The 18,390-nt window shown below is 37.4% G+C and overlaps 2 protein-coding genes across 4 annotated transcripts in view; one reads left to right on the forward strand and one right to left on the reverse strand.

The window, feature by feature from the left end:
* The window catches only part of MBTPS2 (membrane bound transcription factor peptidase, site 2), a 44,951-nt gene extending 38,525 nt beyond the window's left edge, over positions 1-6,426 (forward strand). The window contains exon 12 of one of the 3 annotated variants that reach the window (XM_082447172.1): positions 4,193-6,426. In XM_082447172.1, the coding sequence (XP_082303298.1) occupies positions 4,193-4,256 (64 nt within the window). In that variant the 3' untranslated portion in view covers positions 4,257-6,426. Of the gene's footprint in view, positions 1-1,832; positions 2,067-4,172 lie in introns of those variants that run through there. The other 2 variants (XM_082447173.1, XM_082447171.1) reach the window with 2 other exon arrangements.
* Positions 6,427-16,559: 10,133 nt separating this feature from the next.
* LOC309652956 (glycine cleavage system H protein, mitochondrial) lies at positions 16,560-17,137 on the reverse strand. Its single transcript, XM_082447314.1, has one exon. It carries the CDS (start codon positions 17,122-17,124, stop codon positions 16,603-16,605), a length of 522 nt encoding a protein of 173 aa, XP_082303440.1. The 5' UTR covers positions 17,125-17,137; the 3' UTR covers positions 16,560-16,602.
* Positions 17,138-18,390: the final 1,253 nt, after the last annotated feature.

An 18,390-nucleotide genomic window follows, 5' to 3' on the forward strand; every position in this document is an offset into this window, starting at 1 on the left:
AATATGTCCCTATACTCTCATAAAGCCACACTACCCTTGACATTCAGAGTGAGCTGCAGAAGTATCTCCCACCTGCAGTATGTGAGCTGAGACAGTTAGGGGTGAACCTCAGAACTGAGCCAGGTGGGTCTTGCGGCAGGTCACAAGACAGATCACAGGACCATCTGCAGTCCTGGTTACTGTTCTCTACAGAGCTTCAAATCTTGAAATCCTTCCGGGGTAGATATTTTCTCTTGTGCTGCTGGAGCTATCTGGGGACTAGCTCCTAGGTCCCTGTCTTCAAGAACAATTACCTTAAGCCCTGAACCATACTCTGTCCTCACCAGTGGCTCCGATGTTTCTCTGTGTTGGGTAATTAAATATGTAGTCCTTGCTTTCCATCTTTCCCCTAAGCTACCTCTGTGGGTCCACGAAAGACTTGGTAGTAGAGTGAGTATGGCTGCATGTGAGTACAAATGTGGATTTGCCAGTGCCCGGGAACTGACTCTTGAGTCCGAAAGAGCCCTGCCTAGTTTGAGATCTTTTGGACTGGAGATGCAGCCCTGGAAGATCTGGGAAGTCAATAGGCCAGTGTGAAGCTGTTGGTATTAGAAGTATATGAGCAAGCTGTTTCTTTGATGAAAAATATTTGCTTCTCTCATATACTCAAGAACATGAATAGTCATGTATCCAACTTTTTCACTAATTGAGGTATTCGTGGGGTTCACCTCTTTCCGATCACTGAGTTGCTTTTTAGGCACTAAAACTTTTTAACCGTTTTTAAGGAAACTTTAGATTGTATTATAAATCTGCCTGCCTTCTTAAACAGAAATTATATATTGAATATAATTTTAACATTTTTTTAATGACTCAAGGTCATCAGTTATTACCACTACTTAAAACTGTACAAATTATTGGTTTATCCTAGGAAAAAGGCATTTGTTCTATTTTCAGGCAGACAGTCTTTCAGGATTAAAGTATATTAGCAGAGTAATACGCAGACCTGTTCAGGTAGTAAAGTTTGGGGAATACCGTGAAATACTTACATAATTAATTCGATTACATGAACTAAGCAGTTTATTAATGGAAATGCTATATATGTGCAGGTCAGTTTTTTAAAACTGAGAAAAAAATTTAATAGATGAAATCCTACCTGTAAACTTCTTTTTCTGGGTGGAAAAAAATCCCCAAGCACGTCATTTTCTTATGGCTTTTAAACACCTTGGTCTTCTGCTACATTGGGTCAGGATTTGGCAAACACTCTATTAGGATATTGAGCAGATCAGTCCCATTTTTACAGAAATGGCCTCATTGTGTAAGAAAGGAAATGTTATGTGTTGTTTCTTCAGCTTGATTGTGGGCACTTCTAGAGCGAGGACCATGTCATATTCATCTTTGCATCCCTGGCACAGTGCATGAGACATCAAAAATACTTAATAAATGTGGTTGAATGGATGATGATTAGTGTTATTTATGGATTAGAAAAGCATGTTTCTATTTAAGTAAGCTGTAAGAAGTATTGTTGAATATACTGTAAATATATGTTGACATAAAATAATAACTTGGAAGGTCTTTGTGTCCCTGATATATTATCATCTTTATGAAAATAGTCCATTTTGGTTTCTGTAGAGCAATTAGAAAAATGAATTATTTTGAGGATTTGAAGAAAGTGTTGTGTTGGCACTTGTTCAACAGTAAAACTTTATTTTCAGTGTTTCTACTCTGCACTGTTTACATTTTTCAGGGTTGTTTTTAATCACTTAAAATCCGTAAAGGATGTATATATTCTTTTTAGCATTTCAGTTTGAAAAGACATGCAGTTAAACTTGACCTTCTGATAATCGCTCTTACAGGTCATTATCTGTTCTGACAGTAAATTGTAACCCCGTGCACTTCATGGATATGTGGCTCTTAGTCATCAGTTTGTCCTGTGATATTTATTGAATGTCCACATACTAATGGTACACAGGTATTTTTTTCTATAAATCTTTCAACTGAGCTGTAATTCATTCTTAGGCTTTAACTTGAAGATATCATAGTTGCTGGCATTTAATGTTTAGCAATAAAAGAATAAATGTGTACCAGCATTCTATGTTTTATCATCTATGTGTTGTATTTTTTTTTAATTTGTATTCTTTTCTGTCAAAATTTTTCCCTTTACATACAGTACCATCTTAGATGTTTTAAAATTCTTGATTCTAAAAGCAGCCTCAGTTTTCACTCAAGCAATCCGTATATGAAAGTTGTTGGTAGGCCACAGAAAGAAGTCTTTTTTAAATGAAATCCCTGTACTCTCACTACTGTTTTGGAAATGGCCTGTTGATGGATAAAGAAAGAAGACCATCATGTTTCATTAGTGTCTGATAGAAGTCTTCTCTAAGTCTATGTTTTTAGGAATTCGTGAAAGAAAGTGTTTCACCTTTTGCCCTAGCACTTCCTCCCTTGTCCACAGAGCCAACCTCCCTCCTACACACACACACACACACACACACACACACACACACACACACACACACTCTCTCTCTCTCACATTCTCTTTCCTTCTCTCCCCCTCCCCCTCTTCCTCTCTTTTCTTGGTTACTAAGGGCCAGATAAAATAGGCTGGGAATTTAGCGCAATTCCTGACTGGCTAGCCCCATTTCACACCTCCTCTTTGCCTCTGATCCCATTATACTACAGTTAAGAGCCACAAGACTAGATGATTGATTATCTATCAGCTTTACTGAAATATAATTAAATACCATAAAATTCACCTGTTTAAAATGTACGATTCAATGTAAACCAGTTTTCTTTTAATGACTCATCAGACAATAGTATACATATGCTTTGGTATAATCTAACCTTTTAAGTACATGAACATGTGATAAATGATAGAGTTAAGTAACAAATTTATTTATTTATTTATTTATTTTATTTATTTATTTTTTTAACAAATTTATTTTTAAGGTAAAGCATGTGGATATACTTTATTTAAACAGTAAGCCTTTTTAAATCAGTGCATATGCAAGCTACTCTTGCTGTTTAGGCCATACTAATTTGAATAAGCCATTGTATATTTTATCAGACCATGGCAAATGAATTCAATGAGGGGAAAGCCTCTATTTCAGAACCTAATGCTACAATAGGTTATATTCAGGGTGGAGGTAGAAAAAAATGGCTAAAGGAAGTTGCATTTCTAATTACCAAGCAGGTTATATTGTGTAATTTGATTTCCCATTAAAGAAAGAAAAAAAAACACCCTTTTATCTTAGTTTTATTTAGCTAAAGATTGATGGATATTCAATAAATGTCCCTTATTATCTGAATGCTCCTCAGACTTTTGTACTGAAGTGCTCCTGACACTGTAGAGAAGGGAAAACCCAGAAGTATCTAAGAGTAGAACCCTGTAATTGGCTCTCCATCCTATAAAGTTGAATCTCACTTTATCTTAAATTCATGTGAATTTTACATTCCATTAATCAGGCATCATAAAGCCAGTCCTCCTCTTAAAGATATGAAACTCTAAACTGTAAAAGAATTAAACCCTATGAATATTAAGATTTTCTTCATGTCTAAAACACATTGGTAGAGGGAATTCCCTGGCAGTCCAGTGGTTAGGATTCAGCACTTTCACTACCATGAGCCAGATTCAATCCCTGGTCCGGGAACTAAGATCCCGCAAGCCACCCGGTGTGGCCAAAAAATAAATAAAATAAAACACATTGGTAGAAAGTATATAACAGCTGGTCTGTAGACTTGTGACAGTCTATGTTGGTGTTTTTGGATCCATAGTGAAATAAAGATAATGTGTATTATCTCTAATTACAAAATAAAGATAATGTATGTGTGTTGTTAAAAGGTTGCCTGCTGCCCTTTATCAAAGAGCCCTGCTTTATTTGGAGTATGGAAATGCAATAATTTCACTTAGCACTTAATGGCTCTCTGTAACTGAAACTTATTCATTGGCAAGGCGTGAGGGTTTCATGTTTACCCGCACCCTTACCTCCACCTGAATTATCTGACTTCCATGTCCTGACAAATCCCTTAGGTGCAAAATGGCATTTCCTTTGAACTTGCATTTCTCATATTATTAATAATATTGCACATCTATATATTTGTCTAGCCATTTGGATTTTTCATTCTGCCAACTGCTTATTGATATCCTTTGTTCAGTTTTCCATCAAGCATCCTAAATTTTTCTTATTGATCCATAGGAATTTCTTGTATATTCTAGATTAGGGATCAACAGACTACAGCTTGAAGGCCAAATCCTGCTCACCAGCTATTATGGTAAATAAGTTTTTATTGAAACACAACCATATTCATTCATTTATGTGTTGCCTATGGCTGCTTTCACGCTACAACAGCAGAGTTGAACAGTTGCAACAGAGACCATATGGCCCATAAAACCTAAAATATTTACTATCTGTTTACAGAATAACCCAAGTTCTAGATATCAACTCTTGTCCATTTTAGATGTTGCAAATAATTTTTCCCAGTCTATCATCCGTCTATAAATTTTTATTTATGAGATCCTTTGTTGAACAAGGATTTTTAGTTTGATGTAGTCAGATCTATTAATTTCTTGATTCATTGTTTGTATTTTGTGAGTCTTACTTAAAAAGTTCTGTCCTGTCCCAAAGTCGGAATAATATCCTATACTTTCTTCTATTTGCTTTAGAGTTGTACTTTCACAATGTGATCTTTAATATCTAGAATATATGGTGTGAGGTAGGAAATCCAGGTTTATTTTTCTGTATAGAATGAACTATCTTTAAAATAGACATAATAGTATTTTCCTTTATAATATTGTTAAATAAAACAGTTTACCTAAAGTTCTTAATATGGCACCTGACACGCTCAAGTTACTATTATGTACTTTATTTATTTTCAGAATGCAGAATTATAAATTTGCCCTCATATCTCAGTCCACACTGGCATTAGATCTTGTCTCCTTTTGGTATGCCTTTTTGGCTTCCAGTGCCTTCGGGCTAGCTCTGGTTTTCCAGAGTGTCTCCCCAGGCCTTGACCCTTTTAAATATTTTTTTCCTGCAATCAAAATGGACCTAAAATCGTATTTAAGGTGTTGGCTAAGGATTTTGCTCACTGAAACTATTCAAAATAATCTGTGTTCATGGGTGTATTCATTGATAGTAACATGGGCATTTAACCCAAACTGTCTTAACTCAGAAGGAGGCACTGTGATGAACCAATGTAGGAGAGAATTTGGGGTAGGATGAACTTTGAGGACTAAATCAGACAATAGAAAGCTGTACACAGTCTGGGATATTGCATTTCAAAGTAAGCTCTTTTTTTTTTTTAAACAAGTTCATTTTAATTTGTATTTTTTTAGTTAGAAAAGAGGCTAAACTTTTTTTTTAATGTCTGTTGTTTCGTAGATCTTTTTTATCCACATCCTTTGCCCATATTTCCCTGCAGCCATTATCACCTTCTTACTGCTTGTCATCATTCAAGACTCACATTTTCCCAAAGGGTTTGCAAATATATTGGACCATATCTTAACTTCTTTTACCTGCCCTTGACTTTCATGCTTTATTCCTAGCATTCTTATCTTCCCTTTCAGCCACTTTGTTTCCATCCTTTAATGGCTTCTAATTTTCTTCCTAGGCTTTATGTATCACCAGCAATCTACAGTGGGAGGTAGCACTTAGCAATTTACAGAATTTTCATTCATCCAGTTCAGGCCATCCCCTTTTCTGTTACGGAAATAACTGGGAAAAAGAGGTTGGTTATCAGGAGTTAACTTTGGGAATATGGAATTGGAACAGAAAGAGACAGATAATGTAATTTGGGGGCCTTTATAGAATATTTCTTACTAGAAAAGAAAGGCAAGTTCATTATAGAAAACATGTTAAATGAAAGTAAATTGTAATTTCTTGAAAAAATAGCATTATATTATAGATAATTGGTAAGCTACTTTTTAAACTTGACAATGTATTATAAGCATTTTTCAATGTTATTAATATTCTGGTGTTATTTTAATGGCTGTATAATATTGCAGTGTTAAATATGCCATAAGTTAATCAGCCCCTATTATTTCCAATTTTGCAATATTATAAACAAAGCTGTGAGGAATATCCTTCTAACTACATCTTTTTGCATATCTATGATTTTGGGTAATTCTAGAAATTTAATACTAAAAGGAAAACTTGCTATCTTGAAATGAACAAAGTTTTATATATACATATTGCCTTGTTGCATTTACATTTTTTTCTGTTAATTGGGTAAGGTAAAATGGCGTCTCATTTTAATTCGCATTTCTTTGATTAGAAAAGAGGTTGAATACTAAAATGTATTTATTGGCCATTATATTCTTTTTGTTTATCCCTATCCTTAGCCCATTTTGCAAGGGAGTGATTATTGTCTTCTTACTGCTTTTCCTCATAAGCTCAGCTCCATCATTTGATTTGTTACTTGCAAATATATTAAAACATCATTTAAGTATAATGCTTATTTTTATGTTTTCATATATCATGGTCTGTCAGTCTTTGCCTTATGCTTTCCACCTTTGATGATGTTTCGAAAGTCTCCTCAAGATTTTATAAGTATTCACATTTTCTTATAATATTTTTATTATTTTGTTTTTCAAACATTCAAATCGTTAATCTACGTGCAGTGTATTTTGATGTTGGTGCAAAGTACGGATGTAACCTTGTGTTTTGTTATCCCCAAATGATTAACCAGTCGTCTCAAAGGAGATGGTTTAGTCTTAAGAGATTTTTCATACCAGCCAGGAAGAGGCATAAATTTATATCCCTTGGAGAGAGAATAGATATAATAAGTGAAATTATCTCTCATTTGATAAATCATTCTTATTTATATAGGAAGCAACTATTTATTATTTTACTTTTTCAATTCATTAATACAATGAACTGAGAGTATATCTCATGTGTTTTAATTGAATAGAGTGCTTAAATAATTTATTTTCCTTAAGGTAAGTTTTTCGGGGTTTTTTGTTTTTTTTGAAATAGTGTTTCTCATTCCTAAACAATATAGATTAGCAATCTGGAGATTATCCTTAATATGTATCATTATCTAAAGGTACTGTTTTCATCAACTTCTTAATTAAAATTTTTTTTGCTGAGATTTTCAAACATTAATTCCTCTTTCTGTGGAATTTTAAATATTAGTCTTTAAAGCTTAAAAAAAAAAATCTGTCTTTGAAATAGATGTCCTGATTTTAAAGTAAGTATCTTATCTTCATCTGTTTTAGTTATATAATGATTAAGTATGGAACACTGCATTTCTTGATTACTTGTTCAAATATATGCGTTAATTTTAGTCATGGTTTAAAATCAGGAAAATAAGAGGTTAGGATACTATGAATTTGTATTTTATTTCTTATAAAAATTTAACTTTTTCTATTCATAATAAATGATCAGTTTAAAAGAAGTTGGTTAAGTGTGCTTTTTTCCCCCCCATTTAAAATGCTTCTGAGATCATTGTAGTTGGTTTTTTAACTTGCCATATTTTAGAGTATGACTCTTGTAAGTATGCTACTCTAATAGATGCTTATTGGATTAAAAATGTCCCATTTTTTCTTGCTCATCCTCATTCTGCTGTCACTAGAACTGATACATATATTCTTTCCTTCATTTAAGAAATATTTATTGCATACCTACTATGTTCTGGGCAGTGTTCTGGGCTCTGGGAATGCTGCAGTAAGTAAGACAATTTTTCTCTTTTGTATTTTGAAAGAAAAAAATGCCATTTATTTTTAAAACAGTAAGTATATGCTGACTACTACTAAGTGTTGTAGGCATGGGGTGGCAAGAGATTAAAGGTTAGCAGAGGGACTTCCCTGGTGGCGCAGTGGTTAAGAACCTGCCTGCCAATGCGGGGGACACGGGTTCGAGCTCTGGTCCGGGAAGATCCCACATGCCACGGAGCAACTAAGCCCGTGAGCCACAACTACTGAGCCTGCGCTCTAGAGCCCGCAAACCACAACTACTGAAGCCCACAGGCCCTAGAGCCTGCGCGCCGCAACAAGAGAAGCCACCGCGATGAGAAGCCTGCACACTGCAACGAAGAGTAGACACCACTCGCCACGACTACAGAGAAAGCCCACGCACAGCAACAAAGACCCAGTGCAGCCAAAAAAAAAAAAAAAAACGAAGGTTAGCAGAGGCCAAGTCTTACAAATATGATAAGGAGACTGTGGACTTTACTCTTATCAAAAATGGGAAGTTATTGAAAGTTTCAAGCAAGAGAGTGCCATAATCAGAATTACATTTTGTATGGATCACCTTGGCTGAGGGTAAAGCATGGATTGGAGGGAAGCAAGTCTGTAGGCAACAAAATTGGTTAGGAGACTATTTCAGTAATCTCAGCAAGAGATGATGATGATATAGAATAGAATGGTGGCACGGGACTTCCCTGGCGGTCCAGTGGTTAAGACTCCGCGCTTCCACTGCAGGGGGCGCGGTTCGATCCCTGGTTGGAGAACTAGGATCCTGCATGCTGCACAGCATGGCCAAAAAATTAAAAAATAATATAAAATAAAAGAAAGAGAGAATGGAATGGTGGCCGTAAAGATCAAAAGAGAGAAGAAGACCAACTCAAAAGTAGAATCCACTATATTTGATGGTTACACATAGTTTAGGTTCAGGAGGGAGTCAAGAGGACTTCACATTTCTGGCTTGGATAATTAAATGATGGCAGTGCCATTAACAGAGCTAGGGAGCATCAGAAAATGCACAGTTCAATTTGGAACTCTTGAGTCTGAATGCCTGAGAGGACTTCAAGTGGGCCACTGGGCATACAGGTCTGGAACTCAAAAGAAATTAGTTGGAGATACCATGCAAACCAAATATGTAATTGAACCCATGGGAGTGGATAGATAGTCCAGGGAGAATGTAGAAAAAGGAAAAGGGAAGAGAAGGTGTCCTAGAATGGAGCTCTCAGGAACACCAGCATTTAGGTAAGAAGGGTACAAGGAAGAGGAAACAGAAGGAGCTTCAGAAAAATTAGTAAGAAAATCATAAGTGAGAGTTTGGTATTAGAGAAACAAAAGGAAGAGCATGTGTCAAGAAGGAGGTGTCAATAATATGAGCTGTGGTTGAGAGGCTGCAAAATGTCCATGGGATTAGCAGGAGTTCATAGATGATCTTAAGAGAGCAGCACCAGTACAGCAGGGGAAGCTGAGCCAGGTTGTAGTGAATGGAGGAATTGTGGGGACGGGGGAAGGGGGGGGGCGTGCAGATAGAGACTGCAAGTGCAGAAAATGCCCTCATGAAGTTCCATTTGGAAGGGGTGGGGAGAAAGAGTGAAGGGACTAGGTGAAGGATGTAGGGGAACGTTTTTAGTGTTACTGTCGTTGCTTTAGCAATGGGAAGTCCATGAGGCATGTTTTTGGTGCTAATGGGAAGAACCCTAGAGAAAGAAAGACCATCAAGGGAGGAGATGGGATCCAGAGCACAAGCAAAGCAGCAAGAGGGATGCCTTTCTAAGAGGAGAGAAAGAGGAAACACGGATTCAGGTGTGGTTATCTGTGGGTTTGATGGAGAACCTCAGTTGAAGTTCTCCATCAAACATCAACTGAGTCTTAAGTGTCTAGAACAGTGCTTGGCACGGAGTAGGCACTCTAGAAATCTTTGTTGAGTAAGATAGTCGTCACATAGCTGCAAGAAGCAGCCTAGCCAATCCCACTTCTAGGTAAGACCTGCCAGCAGAGGCACTTGAGGAACAGGCACACAGTGCTCAGCTCTGGGATAACAGCACTGAATTTCGTGATTTCAAGAATGTTTTGTGTTTACCAAAATTCTCAGGAAACACAAGGCTGAGGTACAAAAGTCGAAGAGGTCCAGAATAAGGCATTGTGGCATAAAAATGATTTTGAGCGGAAGGCATTTGAGTTCCTAAAACCCTCTCTCTGCCTAAAAGCAGAGCCTCCCAGAAGAGCTCAATTATCATAAAGTGCCTCCCCAGGTGCACCTCTAATCTTCTCAAACATTGTCACAAAACTACCCTATCTCCTACCTATACTCCTAAGGGCCCATTTATCTTTCCAAAAAGTCATTTGTTTTTCCTAAGTGCCCTTTCTCCCCTGCTTCTAAGAAGTCATTTGTTCTTCTAGAAGTGCCCCTCCGCCCCTTCCCATCCCCCATTAGGATGTTAGATAAGCCCTAAGTTCCAGCTGCCTCCTTGAGTCACATTTCTTGGTGAACCCCTGTGTTATATATGTAATTAAATCTGGTGTGTCTTTTTTCTCTTGTTAATCTGTCTTTTGTCAGTTTAATTTGTAGGCCCCAAATCATTAACCTAAGAGGGTAGAGGAAAAACTGTTTTCTCTCTGACAGAGTAAAGGGGCATGATCCTCTCAGATGGTTGAGAGAGAGAGAGAGAGGGAGATGATAAAGCAAATATGGCAGAATATTAACAATTATTGAATCTGGAAGAAGGGTATGAGGCAGTTCTTTGTACTCTTCTTGAGACTTTTGTATGAAATTATTTCAAAATAAAATGTTTTTTTAGAAAAGAACCAGCTTCTGCATTTATTGATCATCTCTGCTTTTTTATTTTCTATTATCATCTATTTCCAATATCGACACCTTTTTATTTCACAACTTCCTATGAGTGGAAAAAATGAGGAATTTGAAATATGGAGCTACTTTGAGGTTTGGGCAAATTATATCTCTGTGTTTTAATTCCTTCTTTTTGAGGATAATACCTTCAAAAATGTTGCTATGTAAACTGAGATAGGCACAGAGTAGGCACACAATAAATGTTATTCTCTACCCTTCCAGTACCAGTTCAAATCTCATTGCCCTTATGAAACCTCCCCTCATCACCCCCACGATAACAACTTATTTTGTATCACACCATACGTTTAGCTAAGTGGCTAAATTTCATACATTACCTCTTTGATTTCTCCTTTACAATCATTTTCTCTGCCTTATAGGTTGGGACATTTAATGAAGCTAAATGACTTGGCTAGATATGGGGCTAATCCAAAATATATAGACAGTTCATACAACTCAACATCAGAAAACAAACAACCCAATCAAAAAATGGGCAGAAGACCCGAATAGACATTTTTTGAAAGAAGACATACAGATGGCCGACAGGCACATGAGAAAATGCTCAACATCGCTAATCGTTGGAGAAATGCAAATCCAAACCACAATGAAATATCACCTCACACCTGTCAGAATGGCTATCATCAAAAAGACCACAAATAACAAATGTTGGTGAGGATGTGGAGAAAAGGGAACCCTTATACACTGTTGGTGGAAATGTAAAATTGGTGCAGCCACTGCTGAAAACGGTATGAAGTTTCCTCAAAAAAGCTAAAAATAGAAACACCATATGATCCAGCAATTCCATTCCTGGGTATATATCCGAAGAAAATGAAAACACTAATTCAAAGAGATATTATACATGCACCCCGATGTTCTTAGCAGGATTATTTACAATAGCCAAGATATGGAAGCAACCTAAGTGTCCATCAACAGATGAATGGGTAAAGAATGTATATTTATATAAATACACACTGGAATTCTGCTCGGCCATTAAAAAGAACAAAATTTTGCCATTTACAACAGGGATGGACTTGGAGGGTTTTATGCTAAGTGAAATAAGTCAGAAAGACAAATACCGTATGAAGTCACTTATATGTGGAATCTAAAAAATAAACTAGTGAATATAATAAAAAAGAAACAGACAACACATGAATGTATATAACAAAACAGAAACTGACTCACATATATAGAGAACAAACTAGTGGTTACCAGTGGGGAGAGGGAAAGGGAAGGGGCAAGTTAAGGGTAGGGAATTAAGAGGTACAAACTACTATGTGTAAAACAGATAAGCTACAAGGATATATTGTATAGCACAGGGAATATAGCCAATATTTTATAATAACTATAAATGGAGTATAACCTTTAAAAATTGTGAATCCCTATGTTATACACCTGAAACTTATATAATGTAAATCAACCATATCTCAATAAAAAAAGAATGAATAATAAAGAAAAATAAATACATAAATGATTTGGCTAAGATCACACGGTCGGTAGAAATGCAAAGATGAGAACTCAGAGTTTTTTTAGCCCCAAGTCTTGTGTTCTTTATGTTACACCATAATTTGATATTTCTCCTTCTCGAATGGTTATTTTTTTTTAGTTATGGTAACATATACATAACATGAAATTTACCATTCTAATCATTTTAAGTGTACAGCTCAGTGTCACTGAGTGCATTCACATTGTGCAACCATCACCACCATCCTCTCCAGGACTCTTCATATTATAAGACTGAAACTGTATCCCCCAGCCCCTGGCAACCACCATTTTACTTCCTGTCTCTATGAGTTTGACAACTCTAGGTACCTCATATAAGTGGAATCATACAGTACTTGTCCTTTTGTGACTGGGTTATTTAACTTGGCATGTCTTCAAGGTTCGTCCATGTTGTAAGATGTGTCCTTCTCAGATTTTAAAAACATTTGTGCTCATGACATTCACCTATGCTCTCATGTATCCTATTTCCCTTCCTGGTTTATAAACTCCTTGAGAGCTGTGATCCTGTACTTACTCTTGGTATGCCCACACTCATAGTGCCTAGTTTATAATAATACTCAACAAGTTCTCTTGAGTGGATAGATACAGGCCACTGTAAAGCAGAAAATGATCCCCTCTTATACTTGTACATTCCACTTTCACTCCGACTCTCAGGTATTGGAGACAAGGAGGTGGATGAGCATAATTGTTCTCTCTACCATTGCAGTGGGAGTCAGACATAACTTAAGATGTTTCCCCAGGTTGGAAGTATGGCAGGCATGTGAATTTTAGGCATGTAGCTCCCTGCTCACTGTAAAAAATATATACATGCAATATTCTTTAAAGAAAAGAAAAGATCTTGTCTTTTAGTAATATGAGGTGAGGGAGAGTCTGGTAATTTTTTTTCCTCCTCTGAGAAAAATGAAAGTGACTAGTCACATGGTAAGAATGAACTTCTCAGATGATTGGTCATTAATCTTTGGTGTCATCTGAGTATACTGGAGATGCATTTGCCTTGTCATGCTATTTGATTATTAAATAGTTCAAATAAACATTAAAGAATAAAAAAGGAGAAATGGAACAAGAAACATTTGGGGTCCAGGTTTAGCTCAGCCACCCACTAGTGACTGTCAGAAGGTAAAGACTTTCAAGACCCTTCTCACAAGTATGCCGGGCCTCCACCTCTATGAAGCAGCAGAGCTTCAAGGTCAAACCTGGCTTCAGAGCCCAGTGGGAAATGTGGCCAGGTCAGGGGCAGCCCCAGGAAGCCCACAGGTCTTCATCGCCTCATCTGGCAGGAGCTGCTGCTGGACCACATGCCACCAGTCCCACTCCTGAAGCAGAATGTTCAAGGAGTGTGTCTGAAAAGCAGAAGGTACCTACTTCCAGGGAGAAAAGCTATGCTTCAACCAGCCTAAGTCTACTTCAAACAAGGGCATCCAGAAGAGATGCAACCTGAGGGATTCACTCAAGTGTTTTCGAGCCAGGACCTCTAGCACACTTTGGAGGGTGGTTGGTATGAAGTAACTGGATGCAACCTGAGAAGCAAAGCGGTTGAAGATACTAAATGATTTCCCTTTGTATGTCGGCGAAAACAACATTAGCACATTTTTTGAACATGCAAGCTCTGTGGAAATAAGGCAACACACAGGATTTCAAAGGATCTCCCTGACTAAAGGGAAATCAGCAGACTTTTATTTTAGTAACCTACTGTAACCTTCACCTACTTGCGATTGTTACGTAGTATAAAATATTTCTCATAGTGAAGTGGGTTACATTGTTAATTTTCAAATCAAAACAAGAAATATAGAAAAGAGGTAACTATTCAGAATGCTCATAGAACTTGGTAACACCACAGGTTTTTAAATTGAGGGACGTTCTCCGAAAATACGAGTTGGCGTACACTTCTGGTTGCCTGCCCAAAAGCCAATCCTCTGTCACTTTTCTCTTCTGGCAGGGTCTGCTTCCCACAATAGAGGCTAAAATTGCCAGGTACTCTCTCTCCCGCTCTCACTTCAGGTAGGGCTGGCCATATGGCGCAGGTCTGGTCAATGAGCGTTTCAGCAGCACTCTCTCTAAAGGTTTCTAAAAAGATTTTCCATACTGATGAAAGCAAGATATTTATTCAAGGAGAACTTTCTTTCCCACTGCTTCCTTCCTGTCATTTCATAGGCTGTGGAGGCCATACTGCAGCCATTAAGCGATAGACAAAAGTGAACGTGCTGAGGATGGCAACAAAAATGGATGGAAAGAGTCTGGGTCACTGATGACACTGTTTAGCCTCGGACAACCATCTACCTCTAAACTTCTTGTAGGTAAGACAAAACTTCCTGTTACCTATGCCACTTTAAGTTGGATATTGTTATTCACAGCTGAAAGCATCTTAACTGATCCAAGGAGATTTTAAATACAGTCCAGGAGGAAACTATTTTACACCAAATATTTACTAATTTTCCCTCAGATATTAGGAGGGCATATTACTGAATGCAAGTACATAAGAAAATCTTTATAACATTAAGATAAATGGACGCTCCCAAGGTAGAGCCCTGAAGATTGCCCTAGAATGTCTCAGGCACTGTAGTGTCAGAAAGAGTTGTTCATAACATATGAGGGAAGACATACTACAACAGTGAAAATATGTATTAGGAAAATTTTTTGGCCACATTTATTGGCACAAGTATTAGAATACAATCCAAAATTAACTGGTTTAAATTTTAAGGGCAAAGATAAGACTGCCAATCTTAATTAGTCAAGGATTTTCTTGTGGATTCAAATCTGTCATTTATTCTGATTGTAATGAGGTTTTTAAATTGTCCAGTTTGAAATGCCACATAAATCATCCAGATTGAAAGTAGAATTAATAAATAAAGCAGCTTAGAAGTTGTTTCTGTAATATCTTAGAAAACCTAGATATCTGACCTTGTATTTTTCTTAATAAAACAGGAAAAGCCATCGACTGATAAAGTATTGTCGTTCACAGGTAATTACGTAATGAACAAATCCATTGTTTTTATCGAGTTTGCTAGAAAACTATCTTCATTAACATTTAGATTTACTGTAATTTATATGGAACCCACACATTTGATATGCAGATTTGGAACACTTTATACTTAGCAATTGATGTCCATTTTCCTTTTCCATTTATTTTGCTAAGATAAGACATATATTTTTCTCAAAATGCATCAAATCAAGTTGAAAAAATGAAATTAATATAAAAATATCTGTTAAAGGATGTGTCCAAGCTCTCCATCTTTTGCCATCTGTTACTCATCTGGACATGATCAGAGCTTATCAAATACAATTAATATACCATATGTACCACGCAAGTGATTCTCAACTGGGATGATTGTGTCCTCCAGGGGATATTTGGCAATGTCTGGAGACACTTTTGATTGTCACAACTGGGGAATTGGCAGGGTGCCAGTGGCATCTAGTGGGTAGAGGCCAGGGATGCTGCTAAATACCCCACAATGCACAAAACAGCCCCCCAAAACAAAGAATGATCTCCAAAGTATCAATAGTTCCAGGTTTGAGAAACTCTGGTCTACACCAAGCACCCTGATGTTTAAAATACAGCACAAACTGGTTCTGAAACCTAGTCCACCTAAAACTGAGTTCCTCTGCCGAGTTTATGATTAACTTTTCTATCCAAAACTTTATTCCCTTTCTTGTCCGACACCTGTTCCCCTCAAGATTGAGGAGTATCAAAGAAGAAGGGGATTAAAACCAAGCAGGACCCTGCAAGGCCCTGCCAGGTACAAAGCCTTTCTGCGTCCCCTCTTTCTTCTTTGTACGAAAACGGCTTCAGCGTCCTAGAACTTCTCTGAGTTCCGAAGGGTCGATTCAAACTAACTAGGGAAGTGAGGGAATGCAGAAACAAAGGAAAAGGAAGAAACAAACTCGGACTTTTTCATTTACTTTGGCCTCAGTGTACATTGGGCACATGAACTTGGATTCGACAACAGTTCTTTGTTCATTAGAATTCCTATAGAGGAAAGAATAGATAATTATCATTTTAAAATCATCTCAACATTTTCTCAGGGGAAGGCTGGATTCTTTTTTTTTTTTTTTTTTTTTTAATTAAGAAGTTGAATATTTTATTATTAAACTGTTTCTTATTTTCCTGCAAGGCTGTTGCTTCACTGTATAAAAATAGCACCAGCAAACACAGTATATTGCAAAATTAAGATAGTAATGTTCTTCACTGGACACTATACAACTAACAAACTTTTCTCCACTGTCATTTCTTTCCAGTGGCAAGTTCATTGAGTATTTTGACCCAAATCCAGGGATGGCTGTAAGCAAGTTACAATATTATATAAGGTTAAGATAGCAATGTTATCCTTGAATTACATAATTTTTATAACTAGTTTTACCACAGATAATTTCAGGAATTCTGAGTATTATAACTGGAGACTAGCCTAAAAATCATAGGGTGTTGTGAAAAAGATGCATAGTGTTTATCTGAAATCATTAGGAAGTTAAGGGGTATTTTCTTCAGGCAACATTGTTTCAAGTAGTTTCTTTTGCTAAAAGTTGCTTTTTAAAAATCTGTCCACCACTAATTTAAGACAACTATGCTAGATTAAGTTGTTTCAAACTAGTTTATTTAGGGGTTCCATTTTCACTCCTCAATAGATTTTATGTATTTCTCATATGCTTCTTCACTCATTAGTTCATCTAGTTCTGAAGGGTTACTGAGTGTCATCTTGATCAGCCAACCATCTTCATAACAAGATTTGTTGACAAGTCCTGGATTTTCTGCTAGAGCTTCATTAATTTCAGTTACTTCTCCTGATAGAGGAGAATAGAGTTCACTAGCAGCTTTCACACTTTCCAAAGCACCAAATTCCTCTTGTTTGTTCAATTTTGTCCCAACTTCAGGCAGACTACAGTAAACAACATCTCCCAAAGCTTCCTGTGCAAAATTGCTGATTCCCACTGTTCCAACACCGTTTTCTGTTGTTACCCATTCATGTTTGTCTGTGAATTTACGACCGGACAGCAGAGCGGGGCCGGTGCGCAGCGCCCGGACGGCGCCCGCCCGCAGTCCCCAGGGCCGCGGCGGGCAGGGCGCGTTGGGCGCAGAGATGGCGCGCAGGCTGCAGATCGCGGCCCGCACGCTGCGCGCCACTCGCAGCGCCATGTTCGCAGGGGTGCAAAGGCAAGGCTGGATTCTTACAAACTGTAAAACATTAGGTTAACATCCAGCTTGTATGTATTGTGTGTTTTGTATGAGAAACTCCTTTTGATGTTATATTTTCTTTCATGCAAAGACAAAACTGATAAAACAAAACAACAAGCCCAAAATGGAGTCATTTGCCTCCACAACAGCAAACCAAGACTTACTTGCAGTTTCAACCTCTCCCAGGAATGTGACCTTTAAGCAGACAATCTGAAATTTCTTGATCAACACTAGTGAGGTAGGTAATCTGCACGATAAAGACCCCTGCTGTTCCCTTCCCCCCAAAAAGAAGATGGCCTGGCCTGAAACGATCCTTTCTTTGCTTTTGCCAATGCCTTCTTGCCCCACCCGCCTCTACCTATAAAAACCTTCCATTTTGTACAACCCTTCACAATACCCTTCTGTTTACTAGATGGGATGCTGCCAGATTCATGAATCATTGAGCACAGTCAATTAGATCTTCAAATTTACTCAGTTGAATTTTGTTTTTTAACAGAACTTAGATGAAGCCTTTCTTCCTGGAACCCCCTCTCTAAAAATATTGTTTTTTATCTAGTCTTTTCGGAGGTGAACCTGAACTTGACTAGCATGGCAAAGGGTCCTCCCCAAGGTATGGCCTATAGATATGAGTTCCATGTAAATTATATGGCTATAAGAAAGTCACTTAAAAAAAAAAAAAAAAAGAAAGTCACTTAAAAAACTCTTGTGCCTCAGTATTTCCCTATCCATAGAATAGGTACCTACTTTATGCTTAGAGATAATGTGAGAACATTTCACTTGAAAAGAAAGTTACCATCCAAATCTAAGATCTGAAATAAGAGAGAAGGTAAAGAACACCAAGTGCATGTTAACCTTCCTGGTGTTTATGATTTAAATGTCTTTATTTATTTATTTATTTGGTTGCACTGGGTCTTAGTTGTGGCAGGCGGGCTCCCTAGTTGCGGCTTGCAGGCTCCCTAGTTGTGGCATGCAAACTCTTTTTTTTTTTTTTTATAAGTTTTTTTTTTTTGTAATTTTTTTTAAGATTAATACATTTATTTATTTATTTTTAGCACCTTTATTTATTTATTTATTTATTTATTTTTTGGGCTGTGTTGGGTCTTCGTTTCTGTGCGAGGGCTTCCTCTAGCTGCGGCAAGCGGCGGCCACTCTTCATCGCGGTGCGCGGGCCTCTCACTATCGTGGCCTCTCTTGTTGTGGAGCACAGGCTCCAGACACGCAGGCTCA

The sequence above is a fragment of the Balaenoptera physalus genome (genome assembly GCF_965194825.1).
Source record: "Balaenoptera physalus genome assembly, chromosome: X".
Lineage (NCBI taxonomy): Eukaryota > Metazoa > Chordata > Mammalia > Artiodactyla > Balaenopteridae > Balaenoptera > Balaenoptera physalus.

What these genes read in the sequence shown, in the direction of transcription:
- LOC309652956 (XM_082447314.1), bottom strand. Translation starts at nt 17,124, where the DNA reads ATGGCGCTGCGAGTGGCGCGCAGCGTGCGGGCCGCGATCTGCAGCCTG.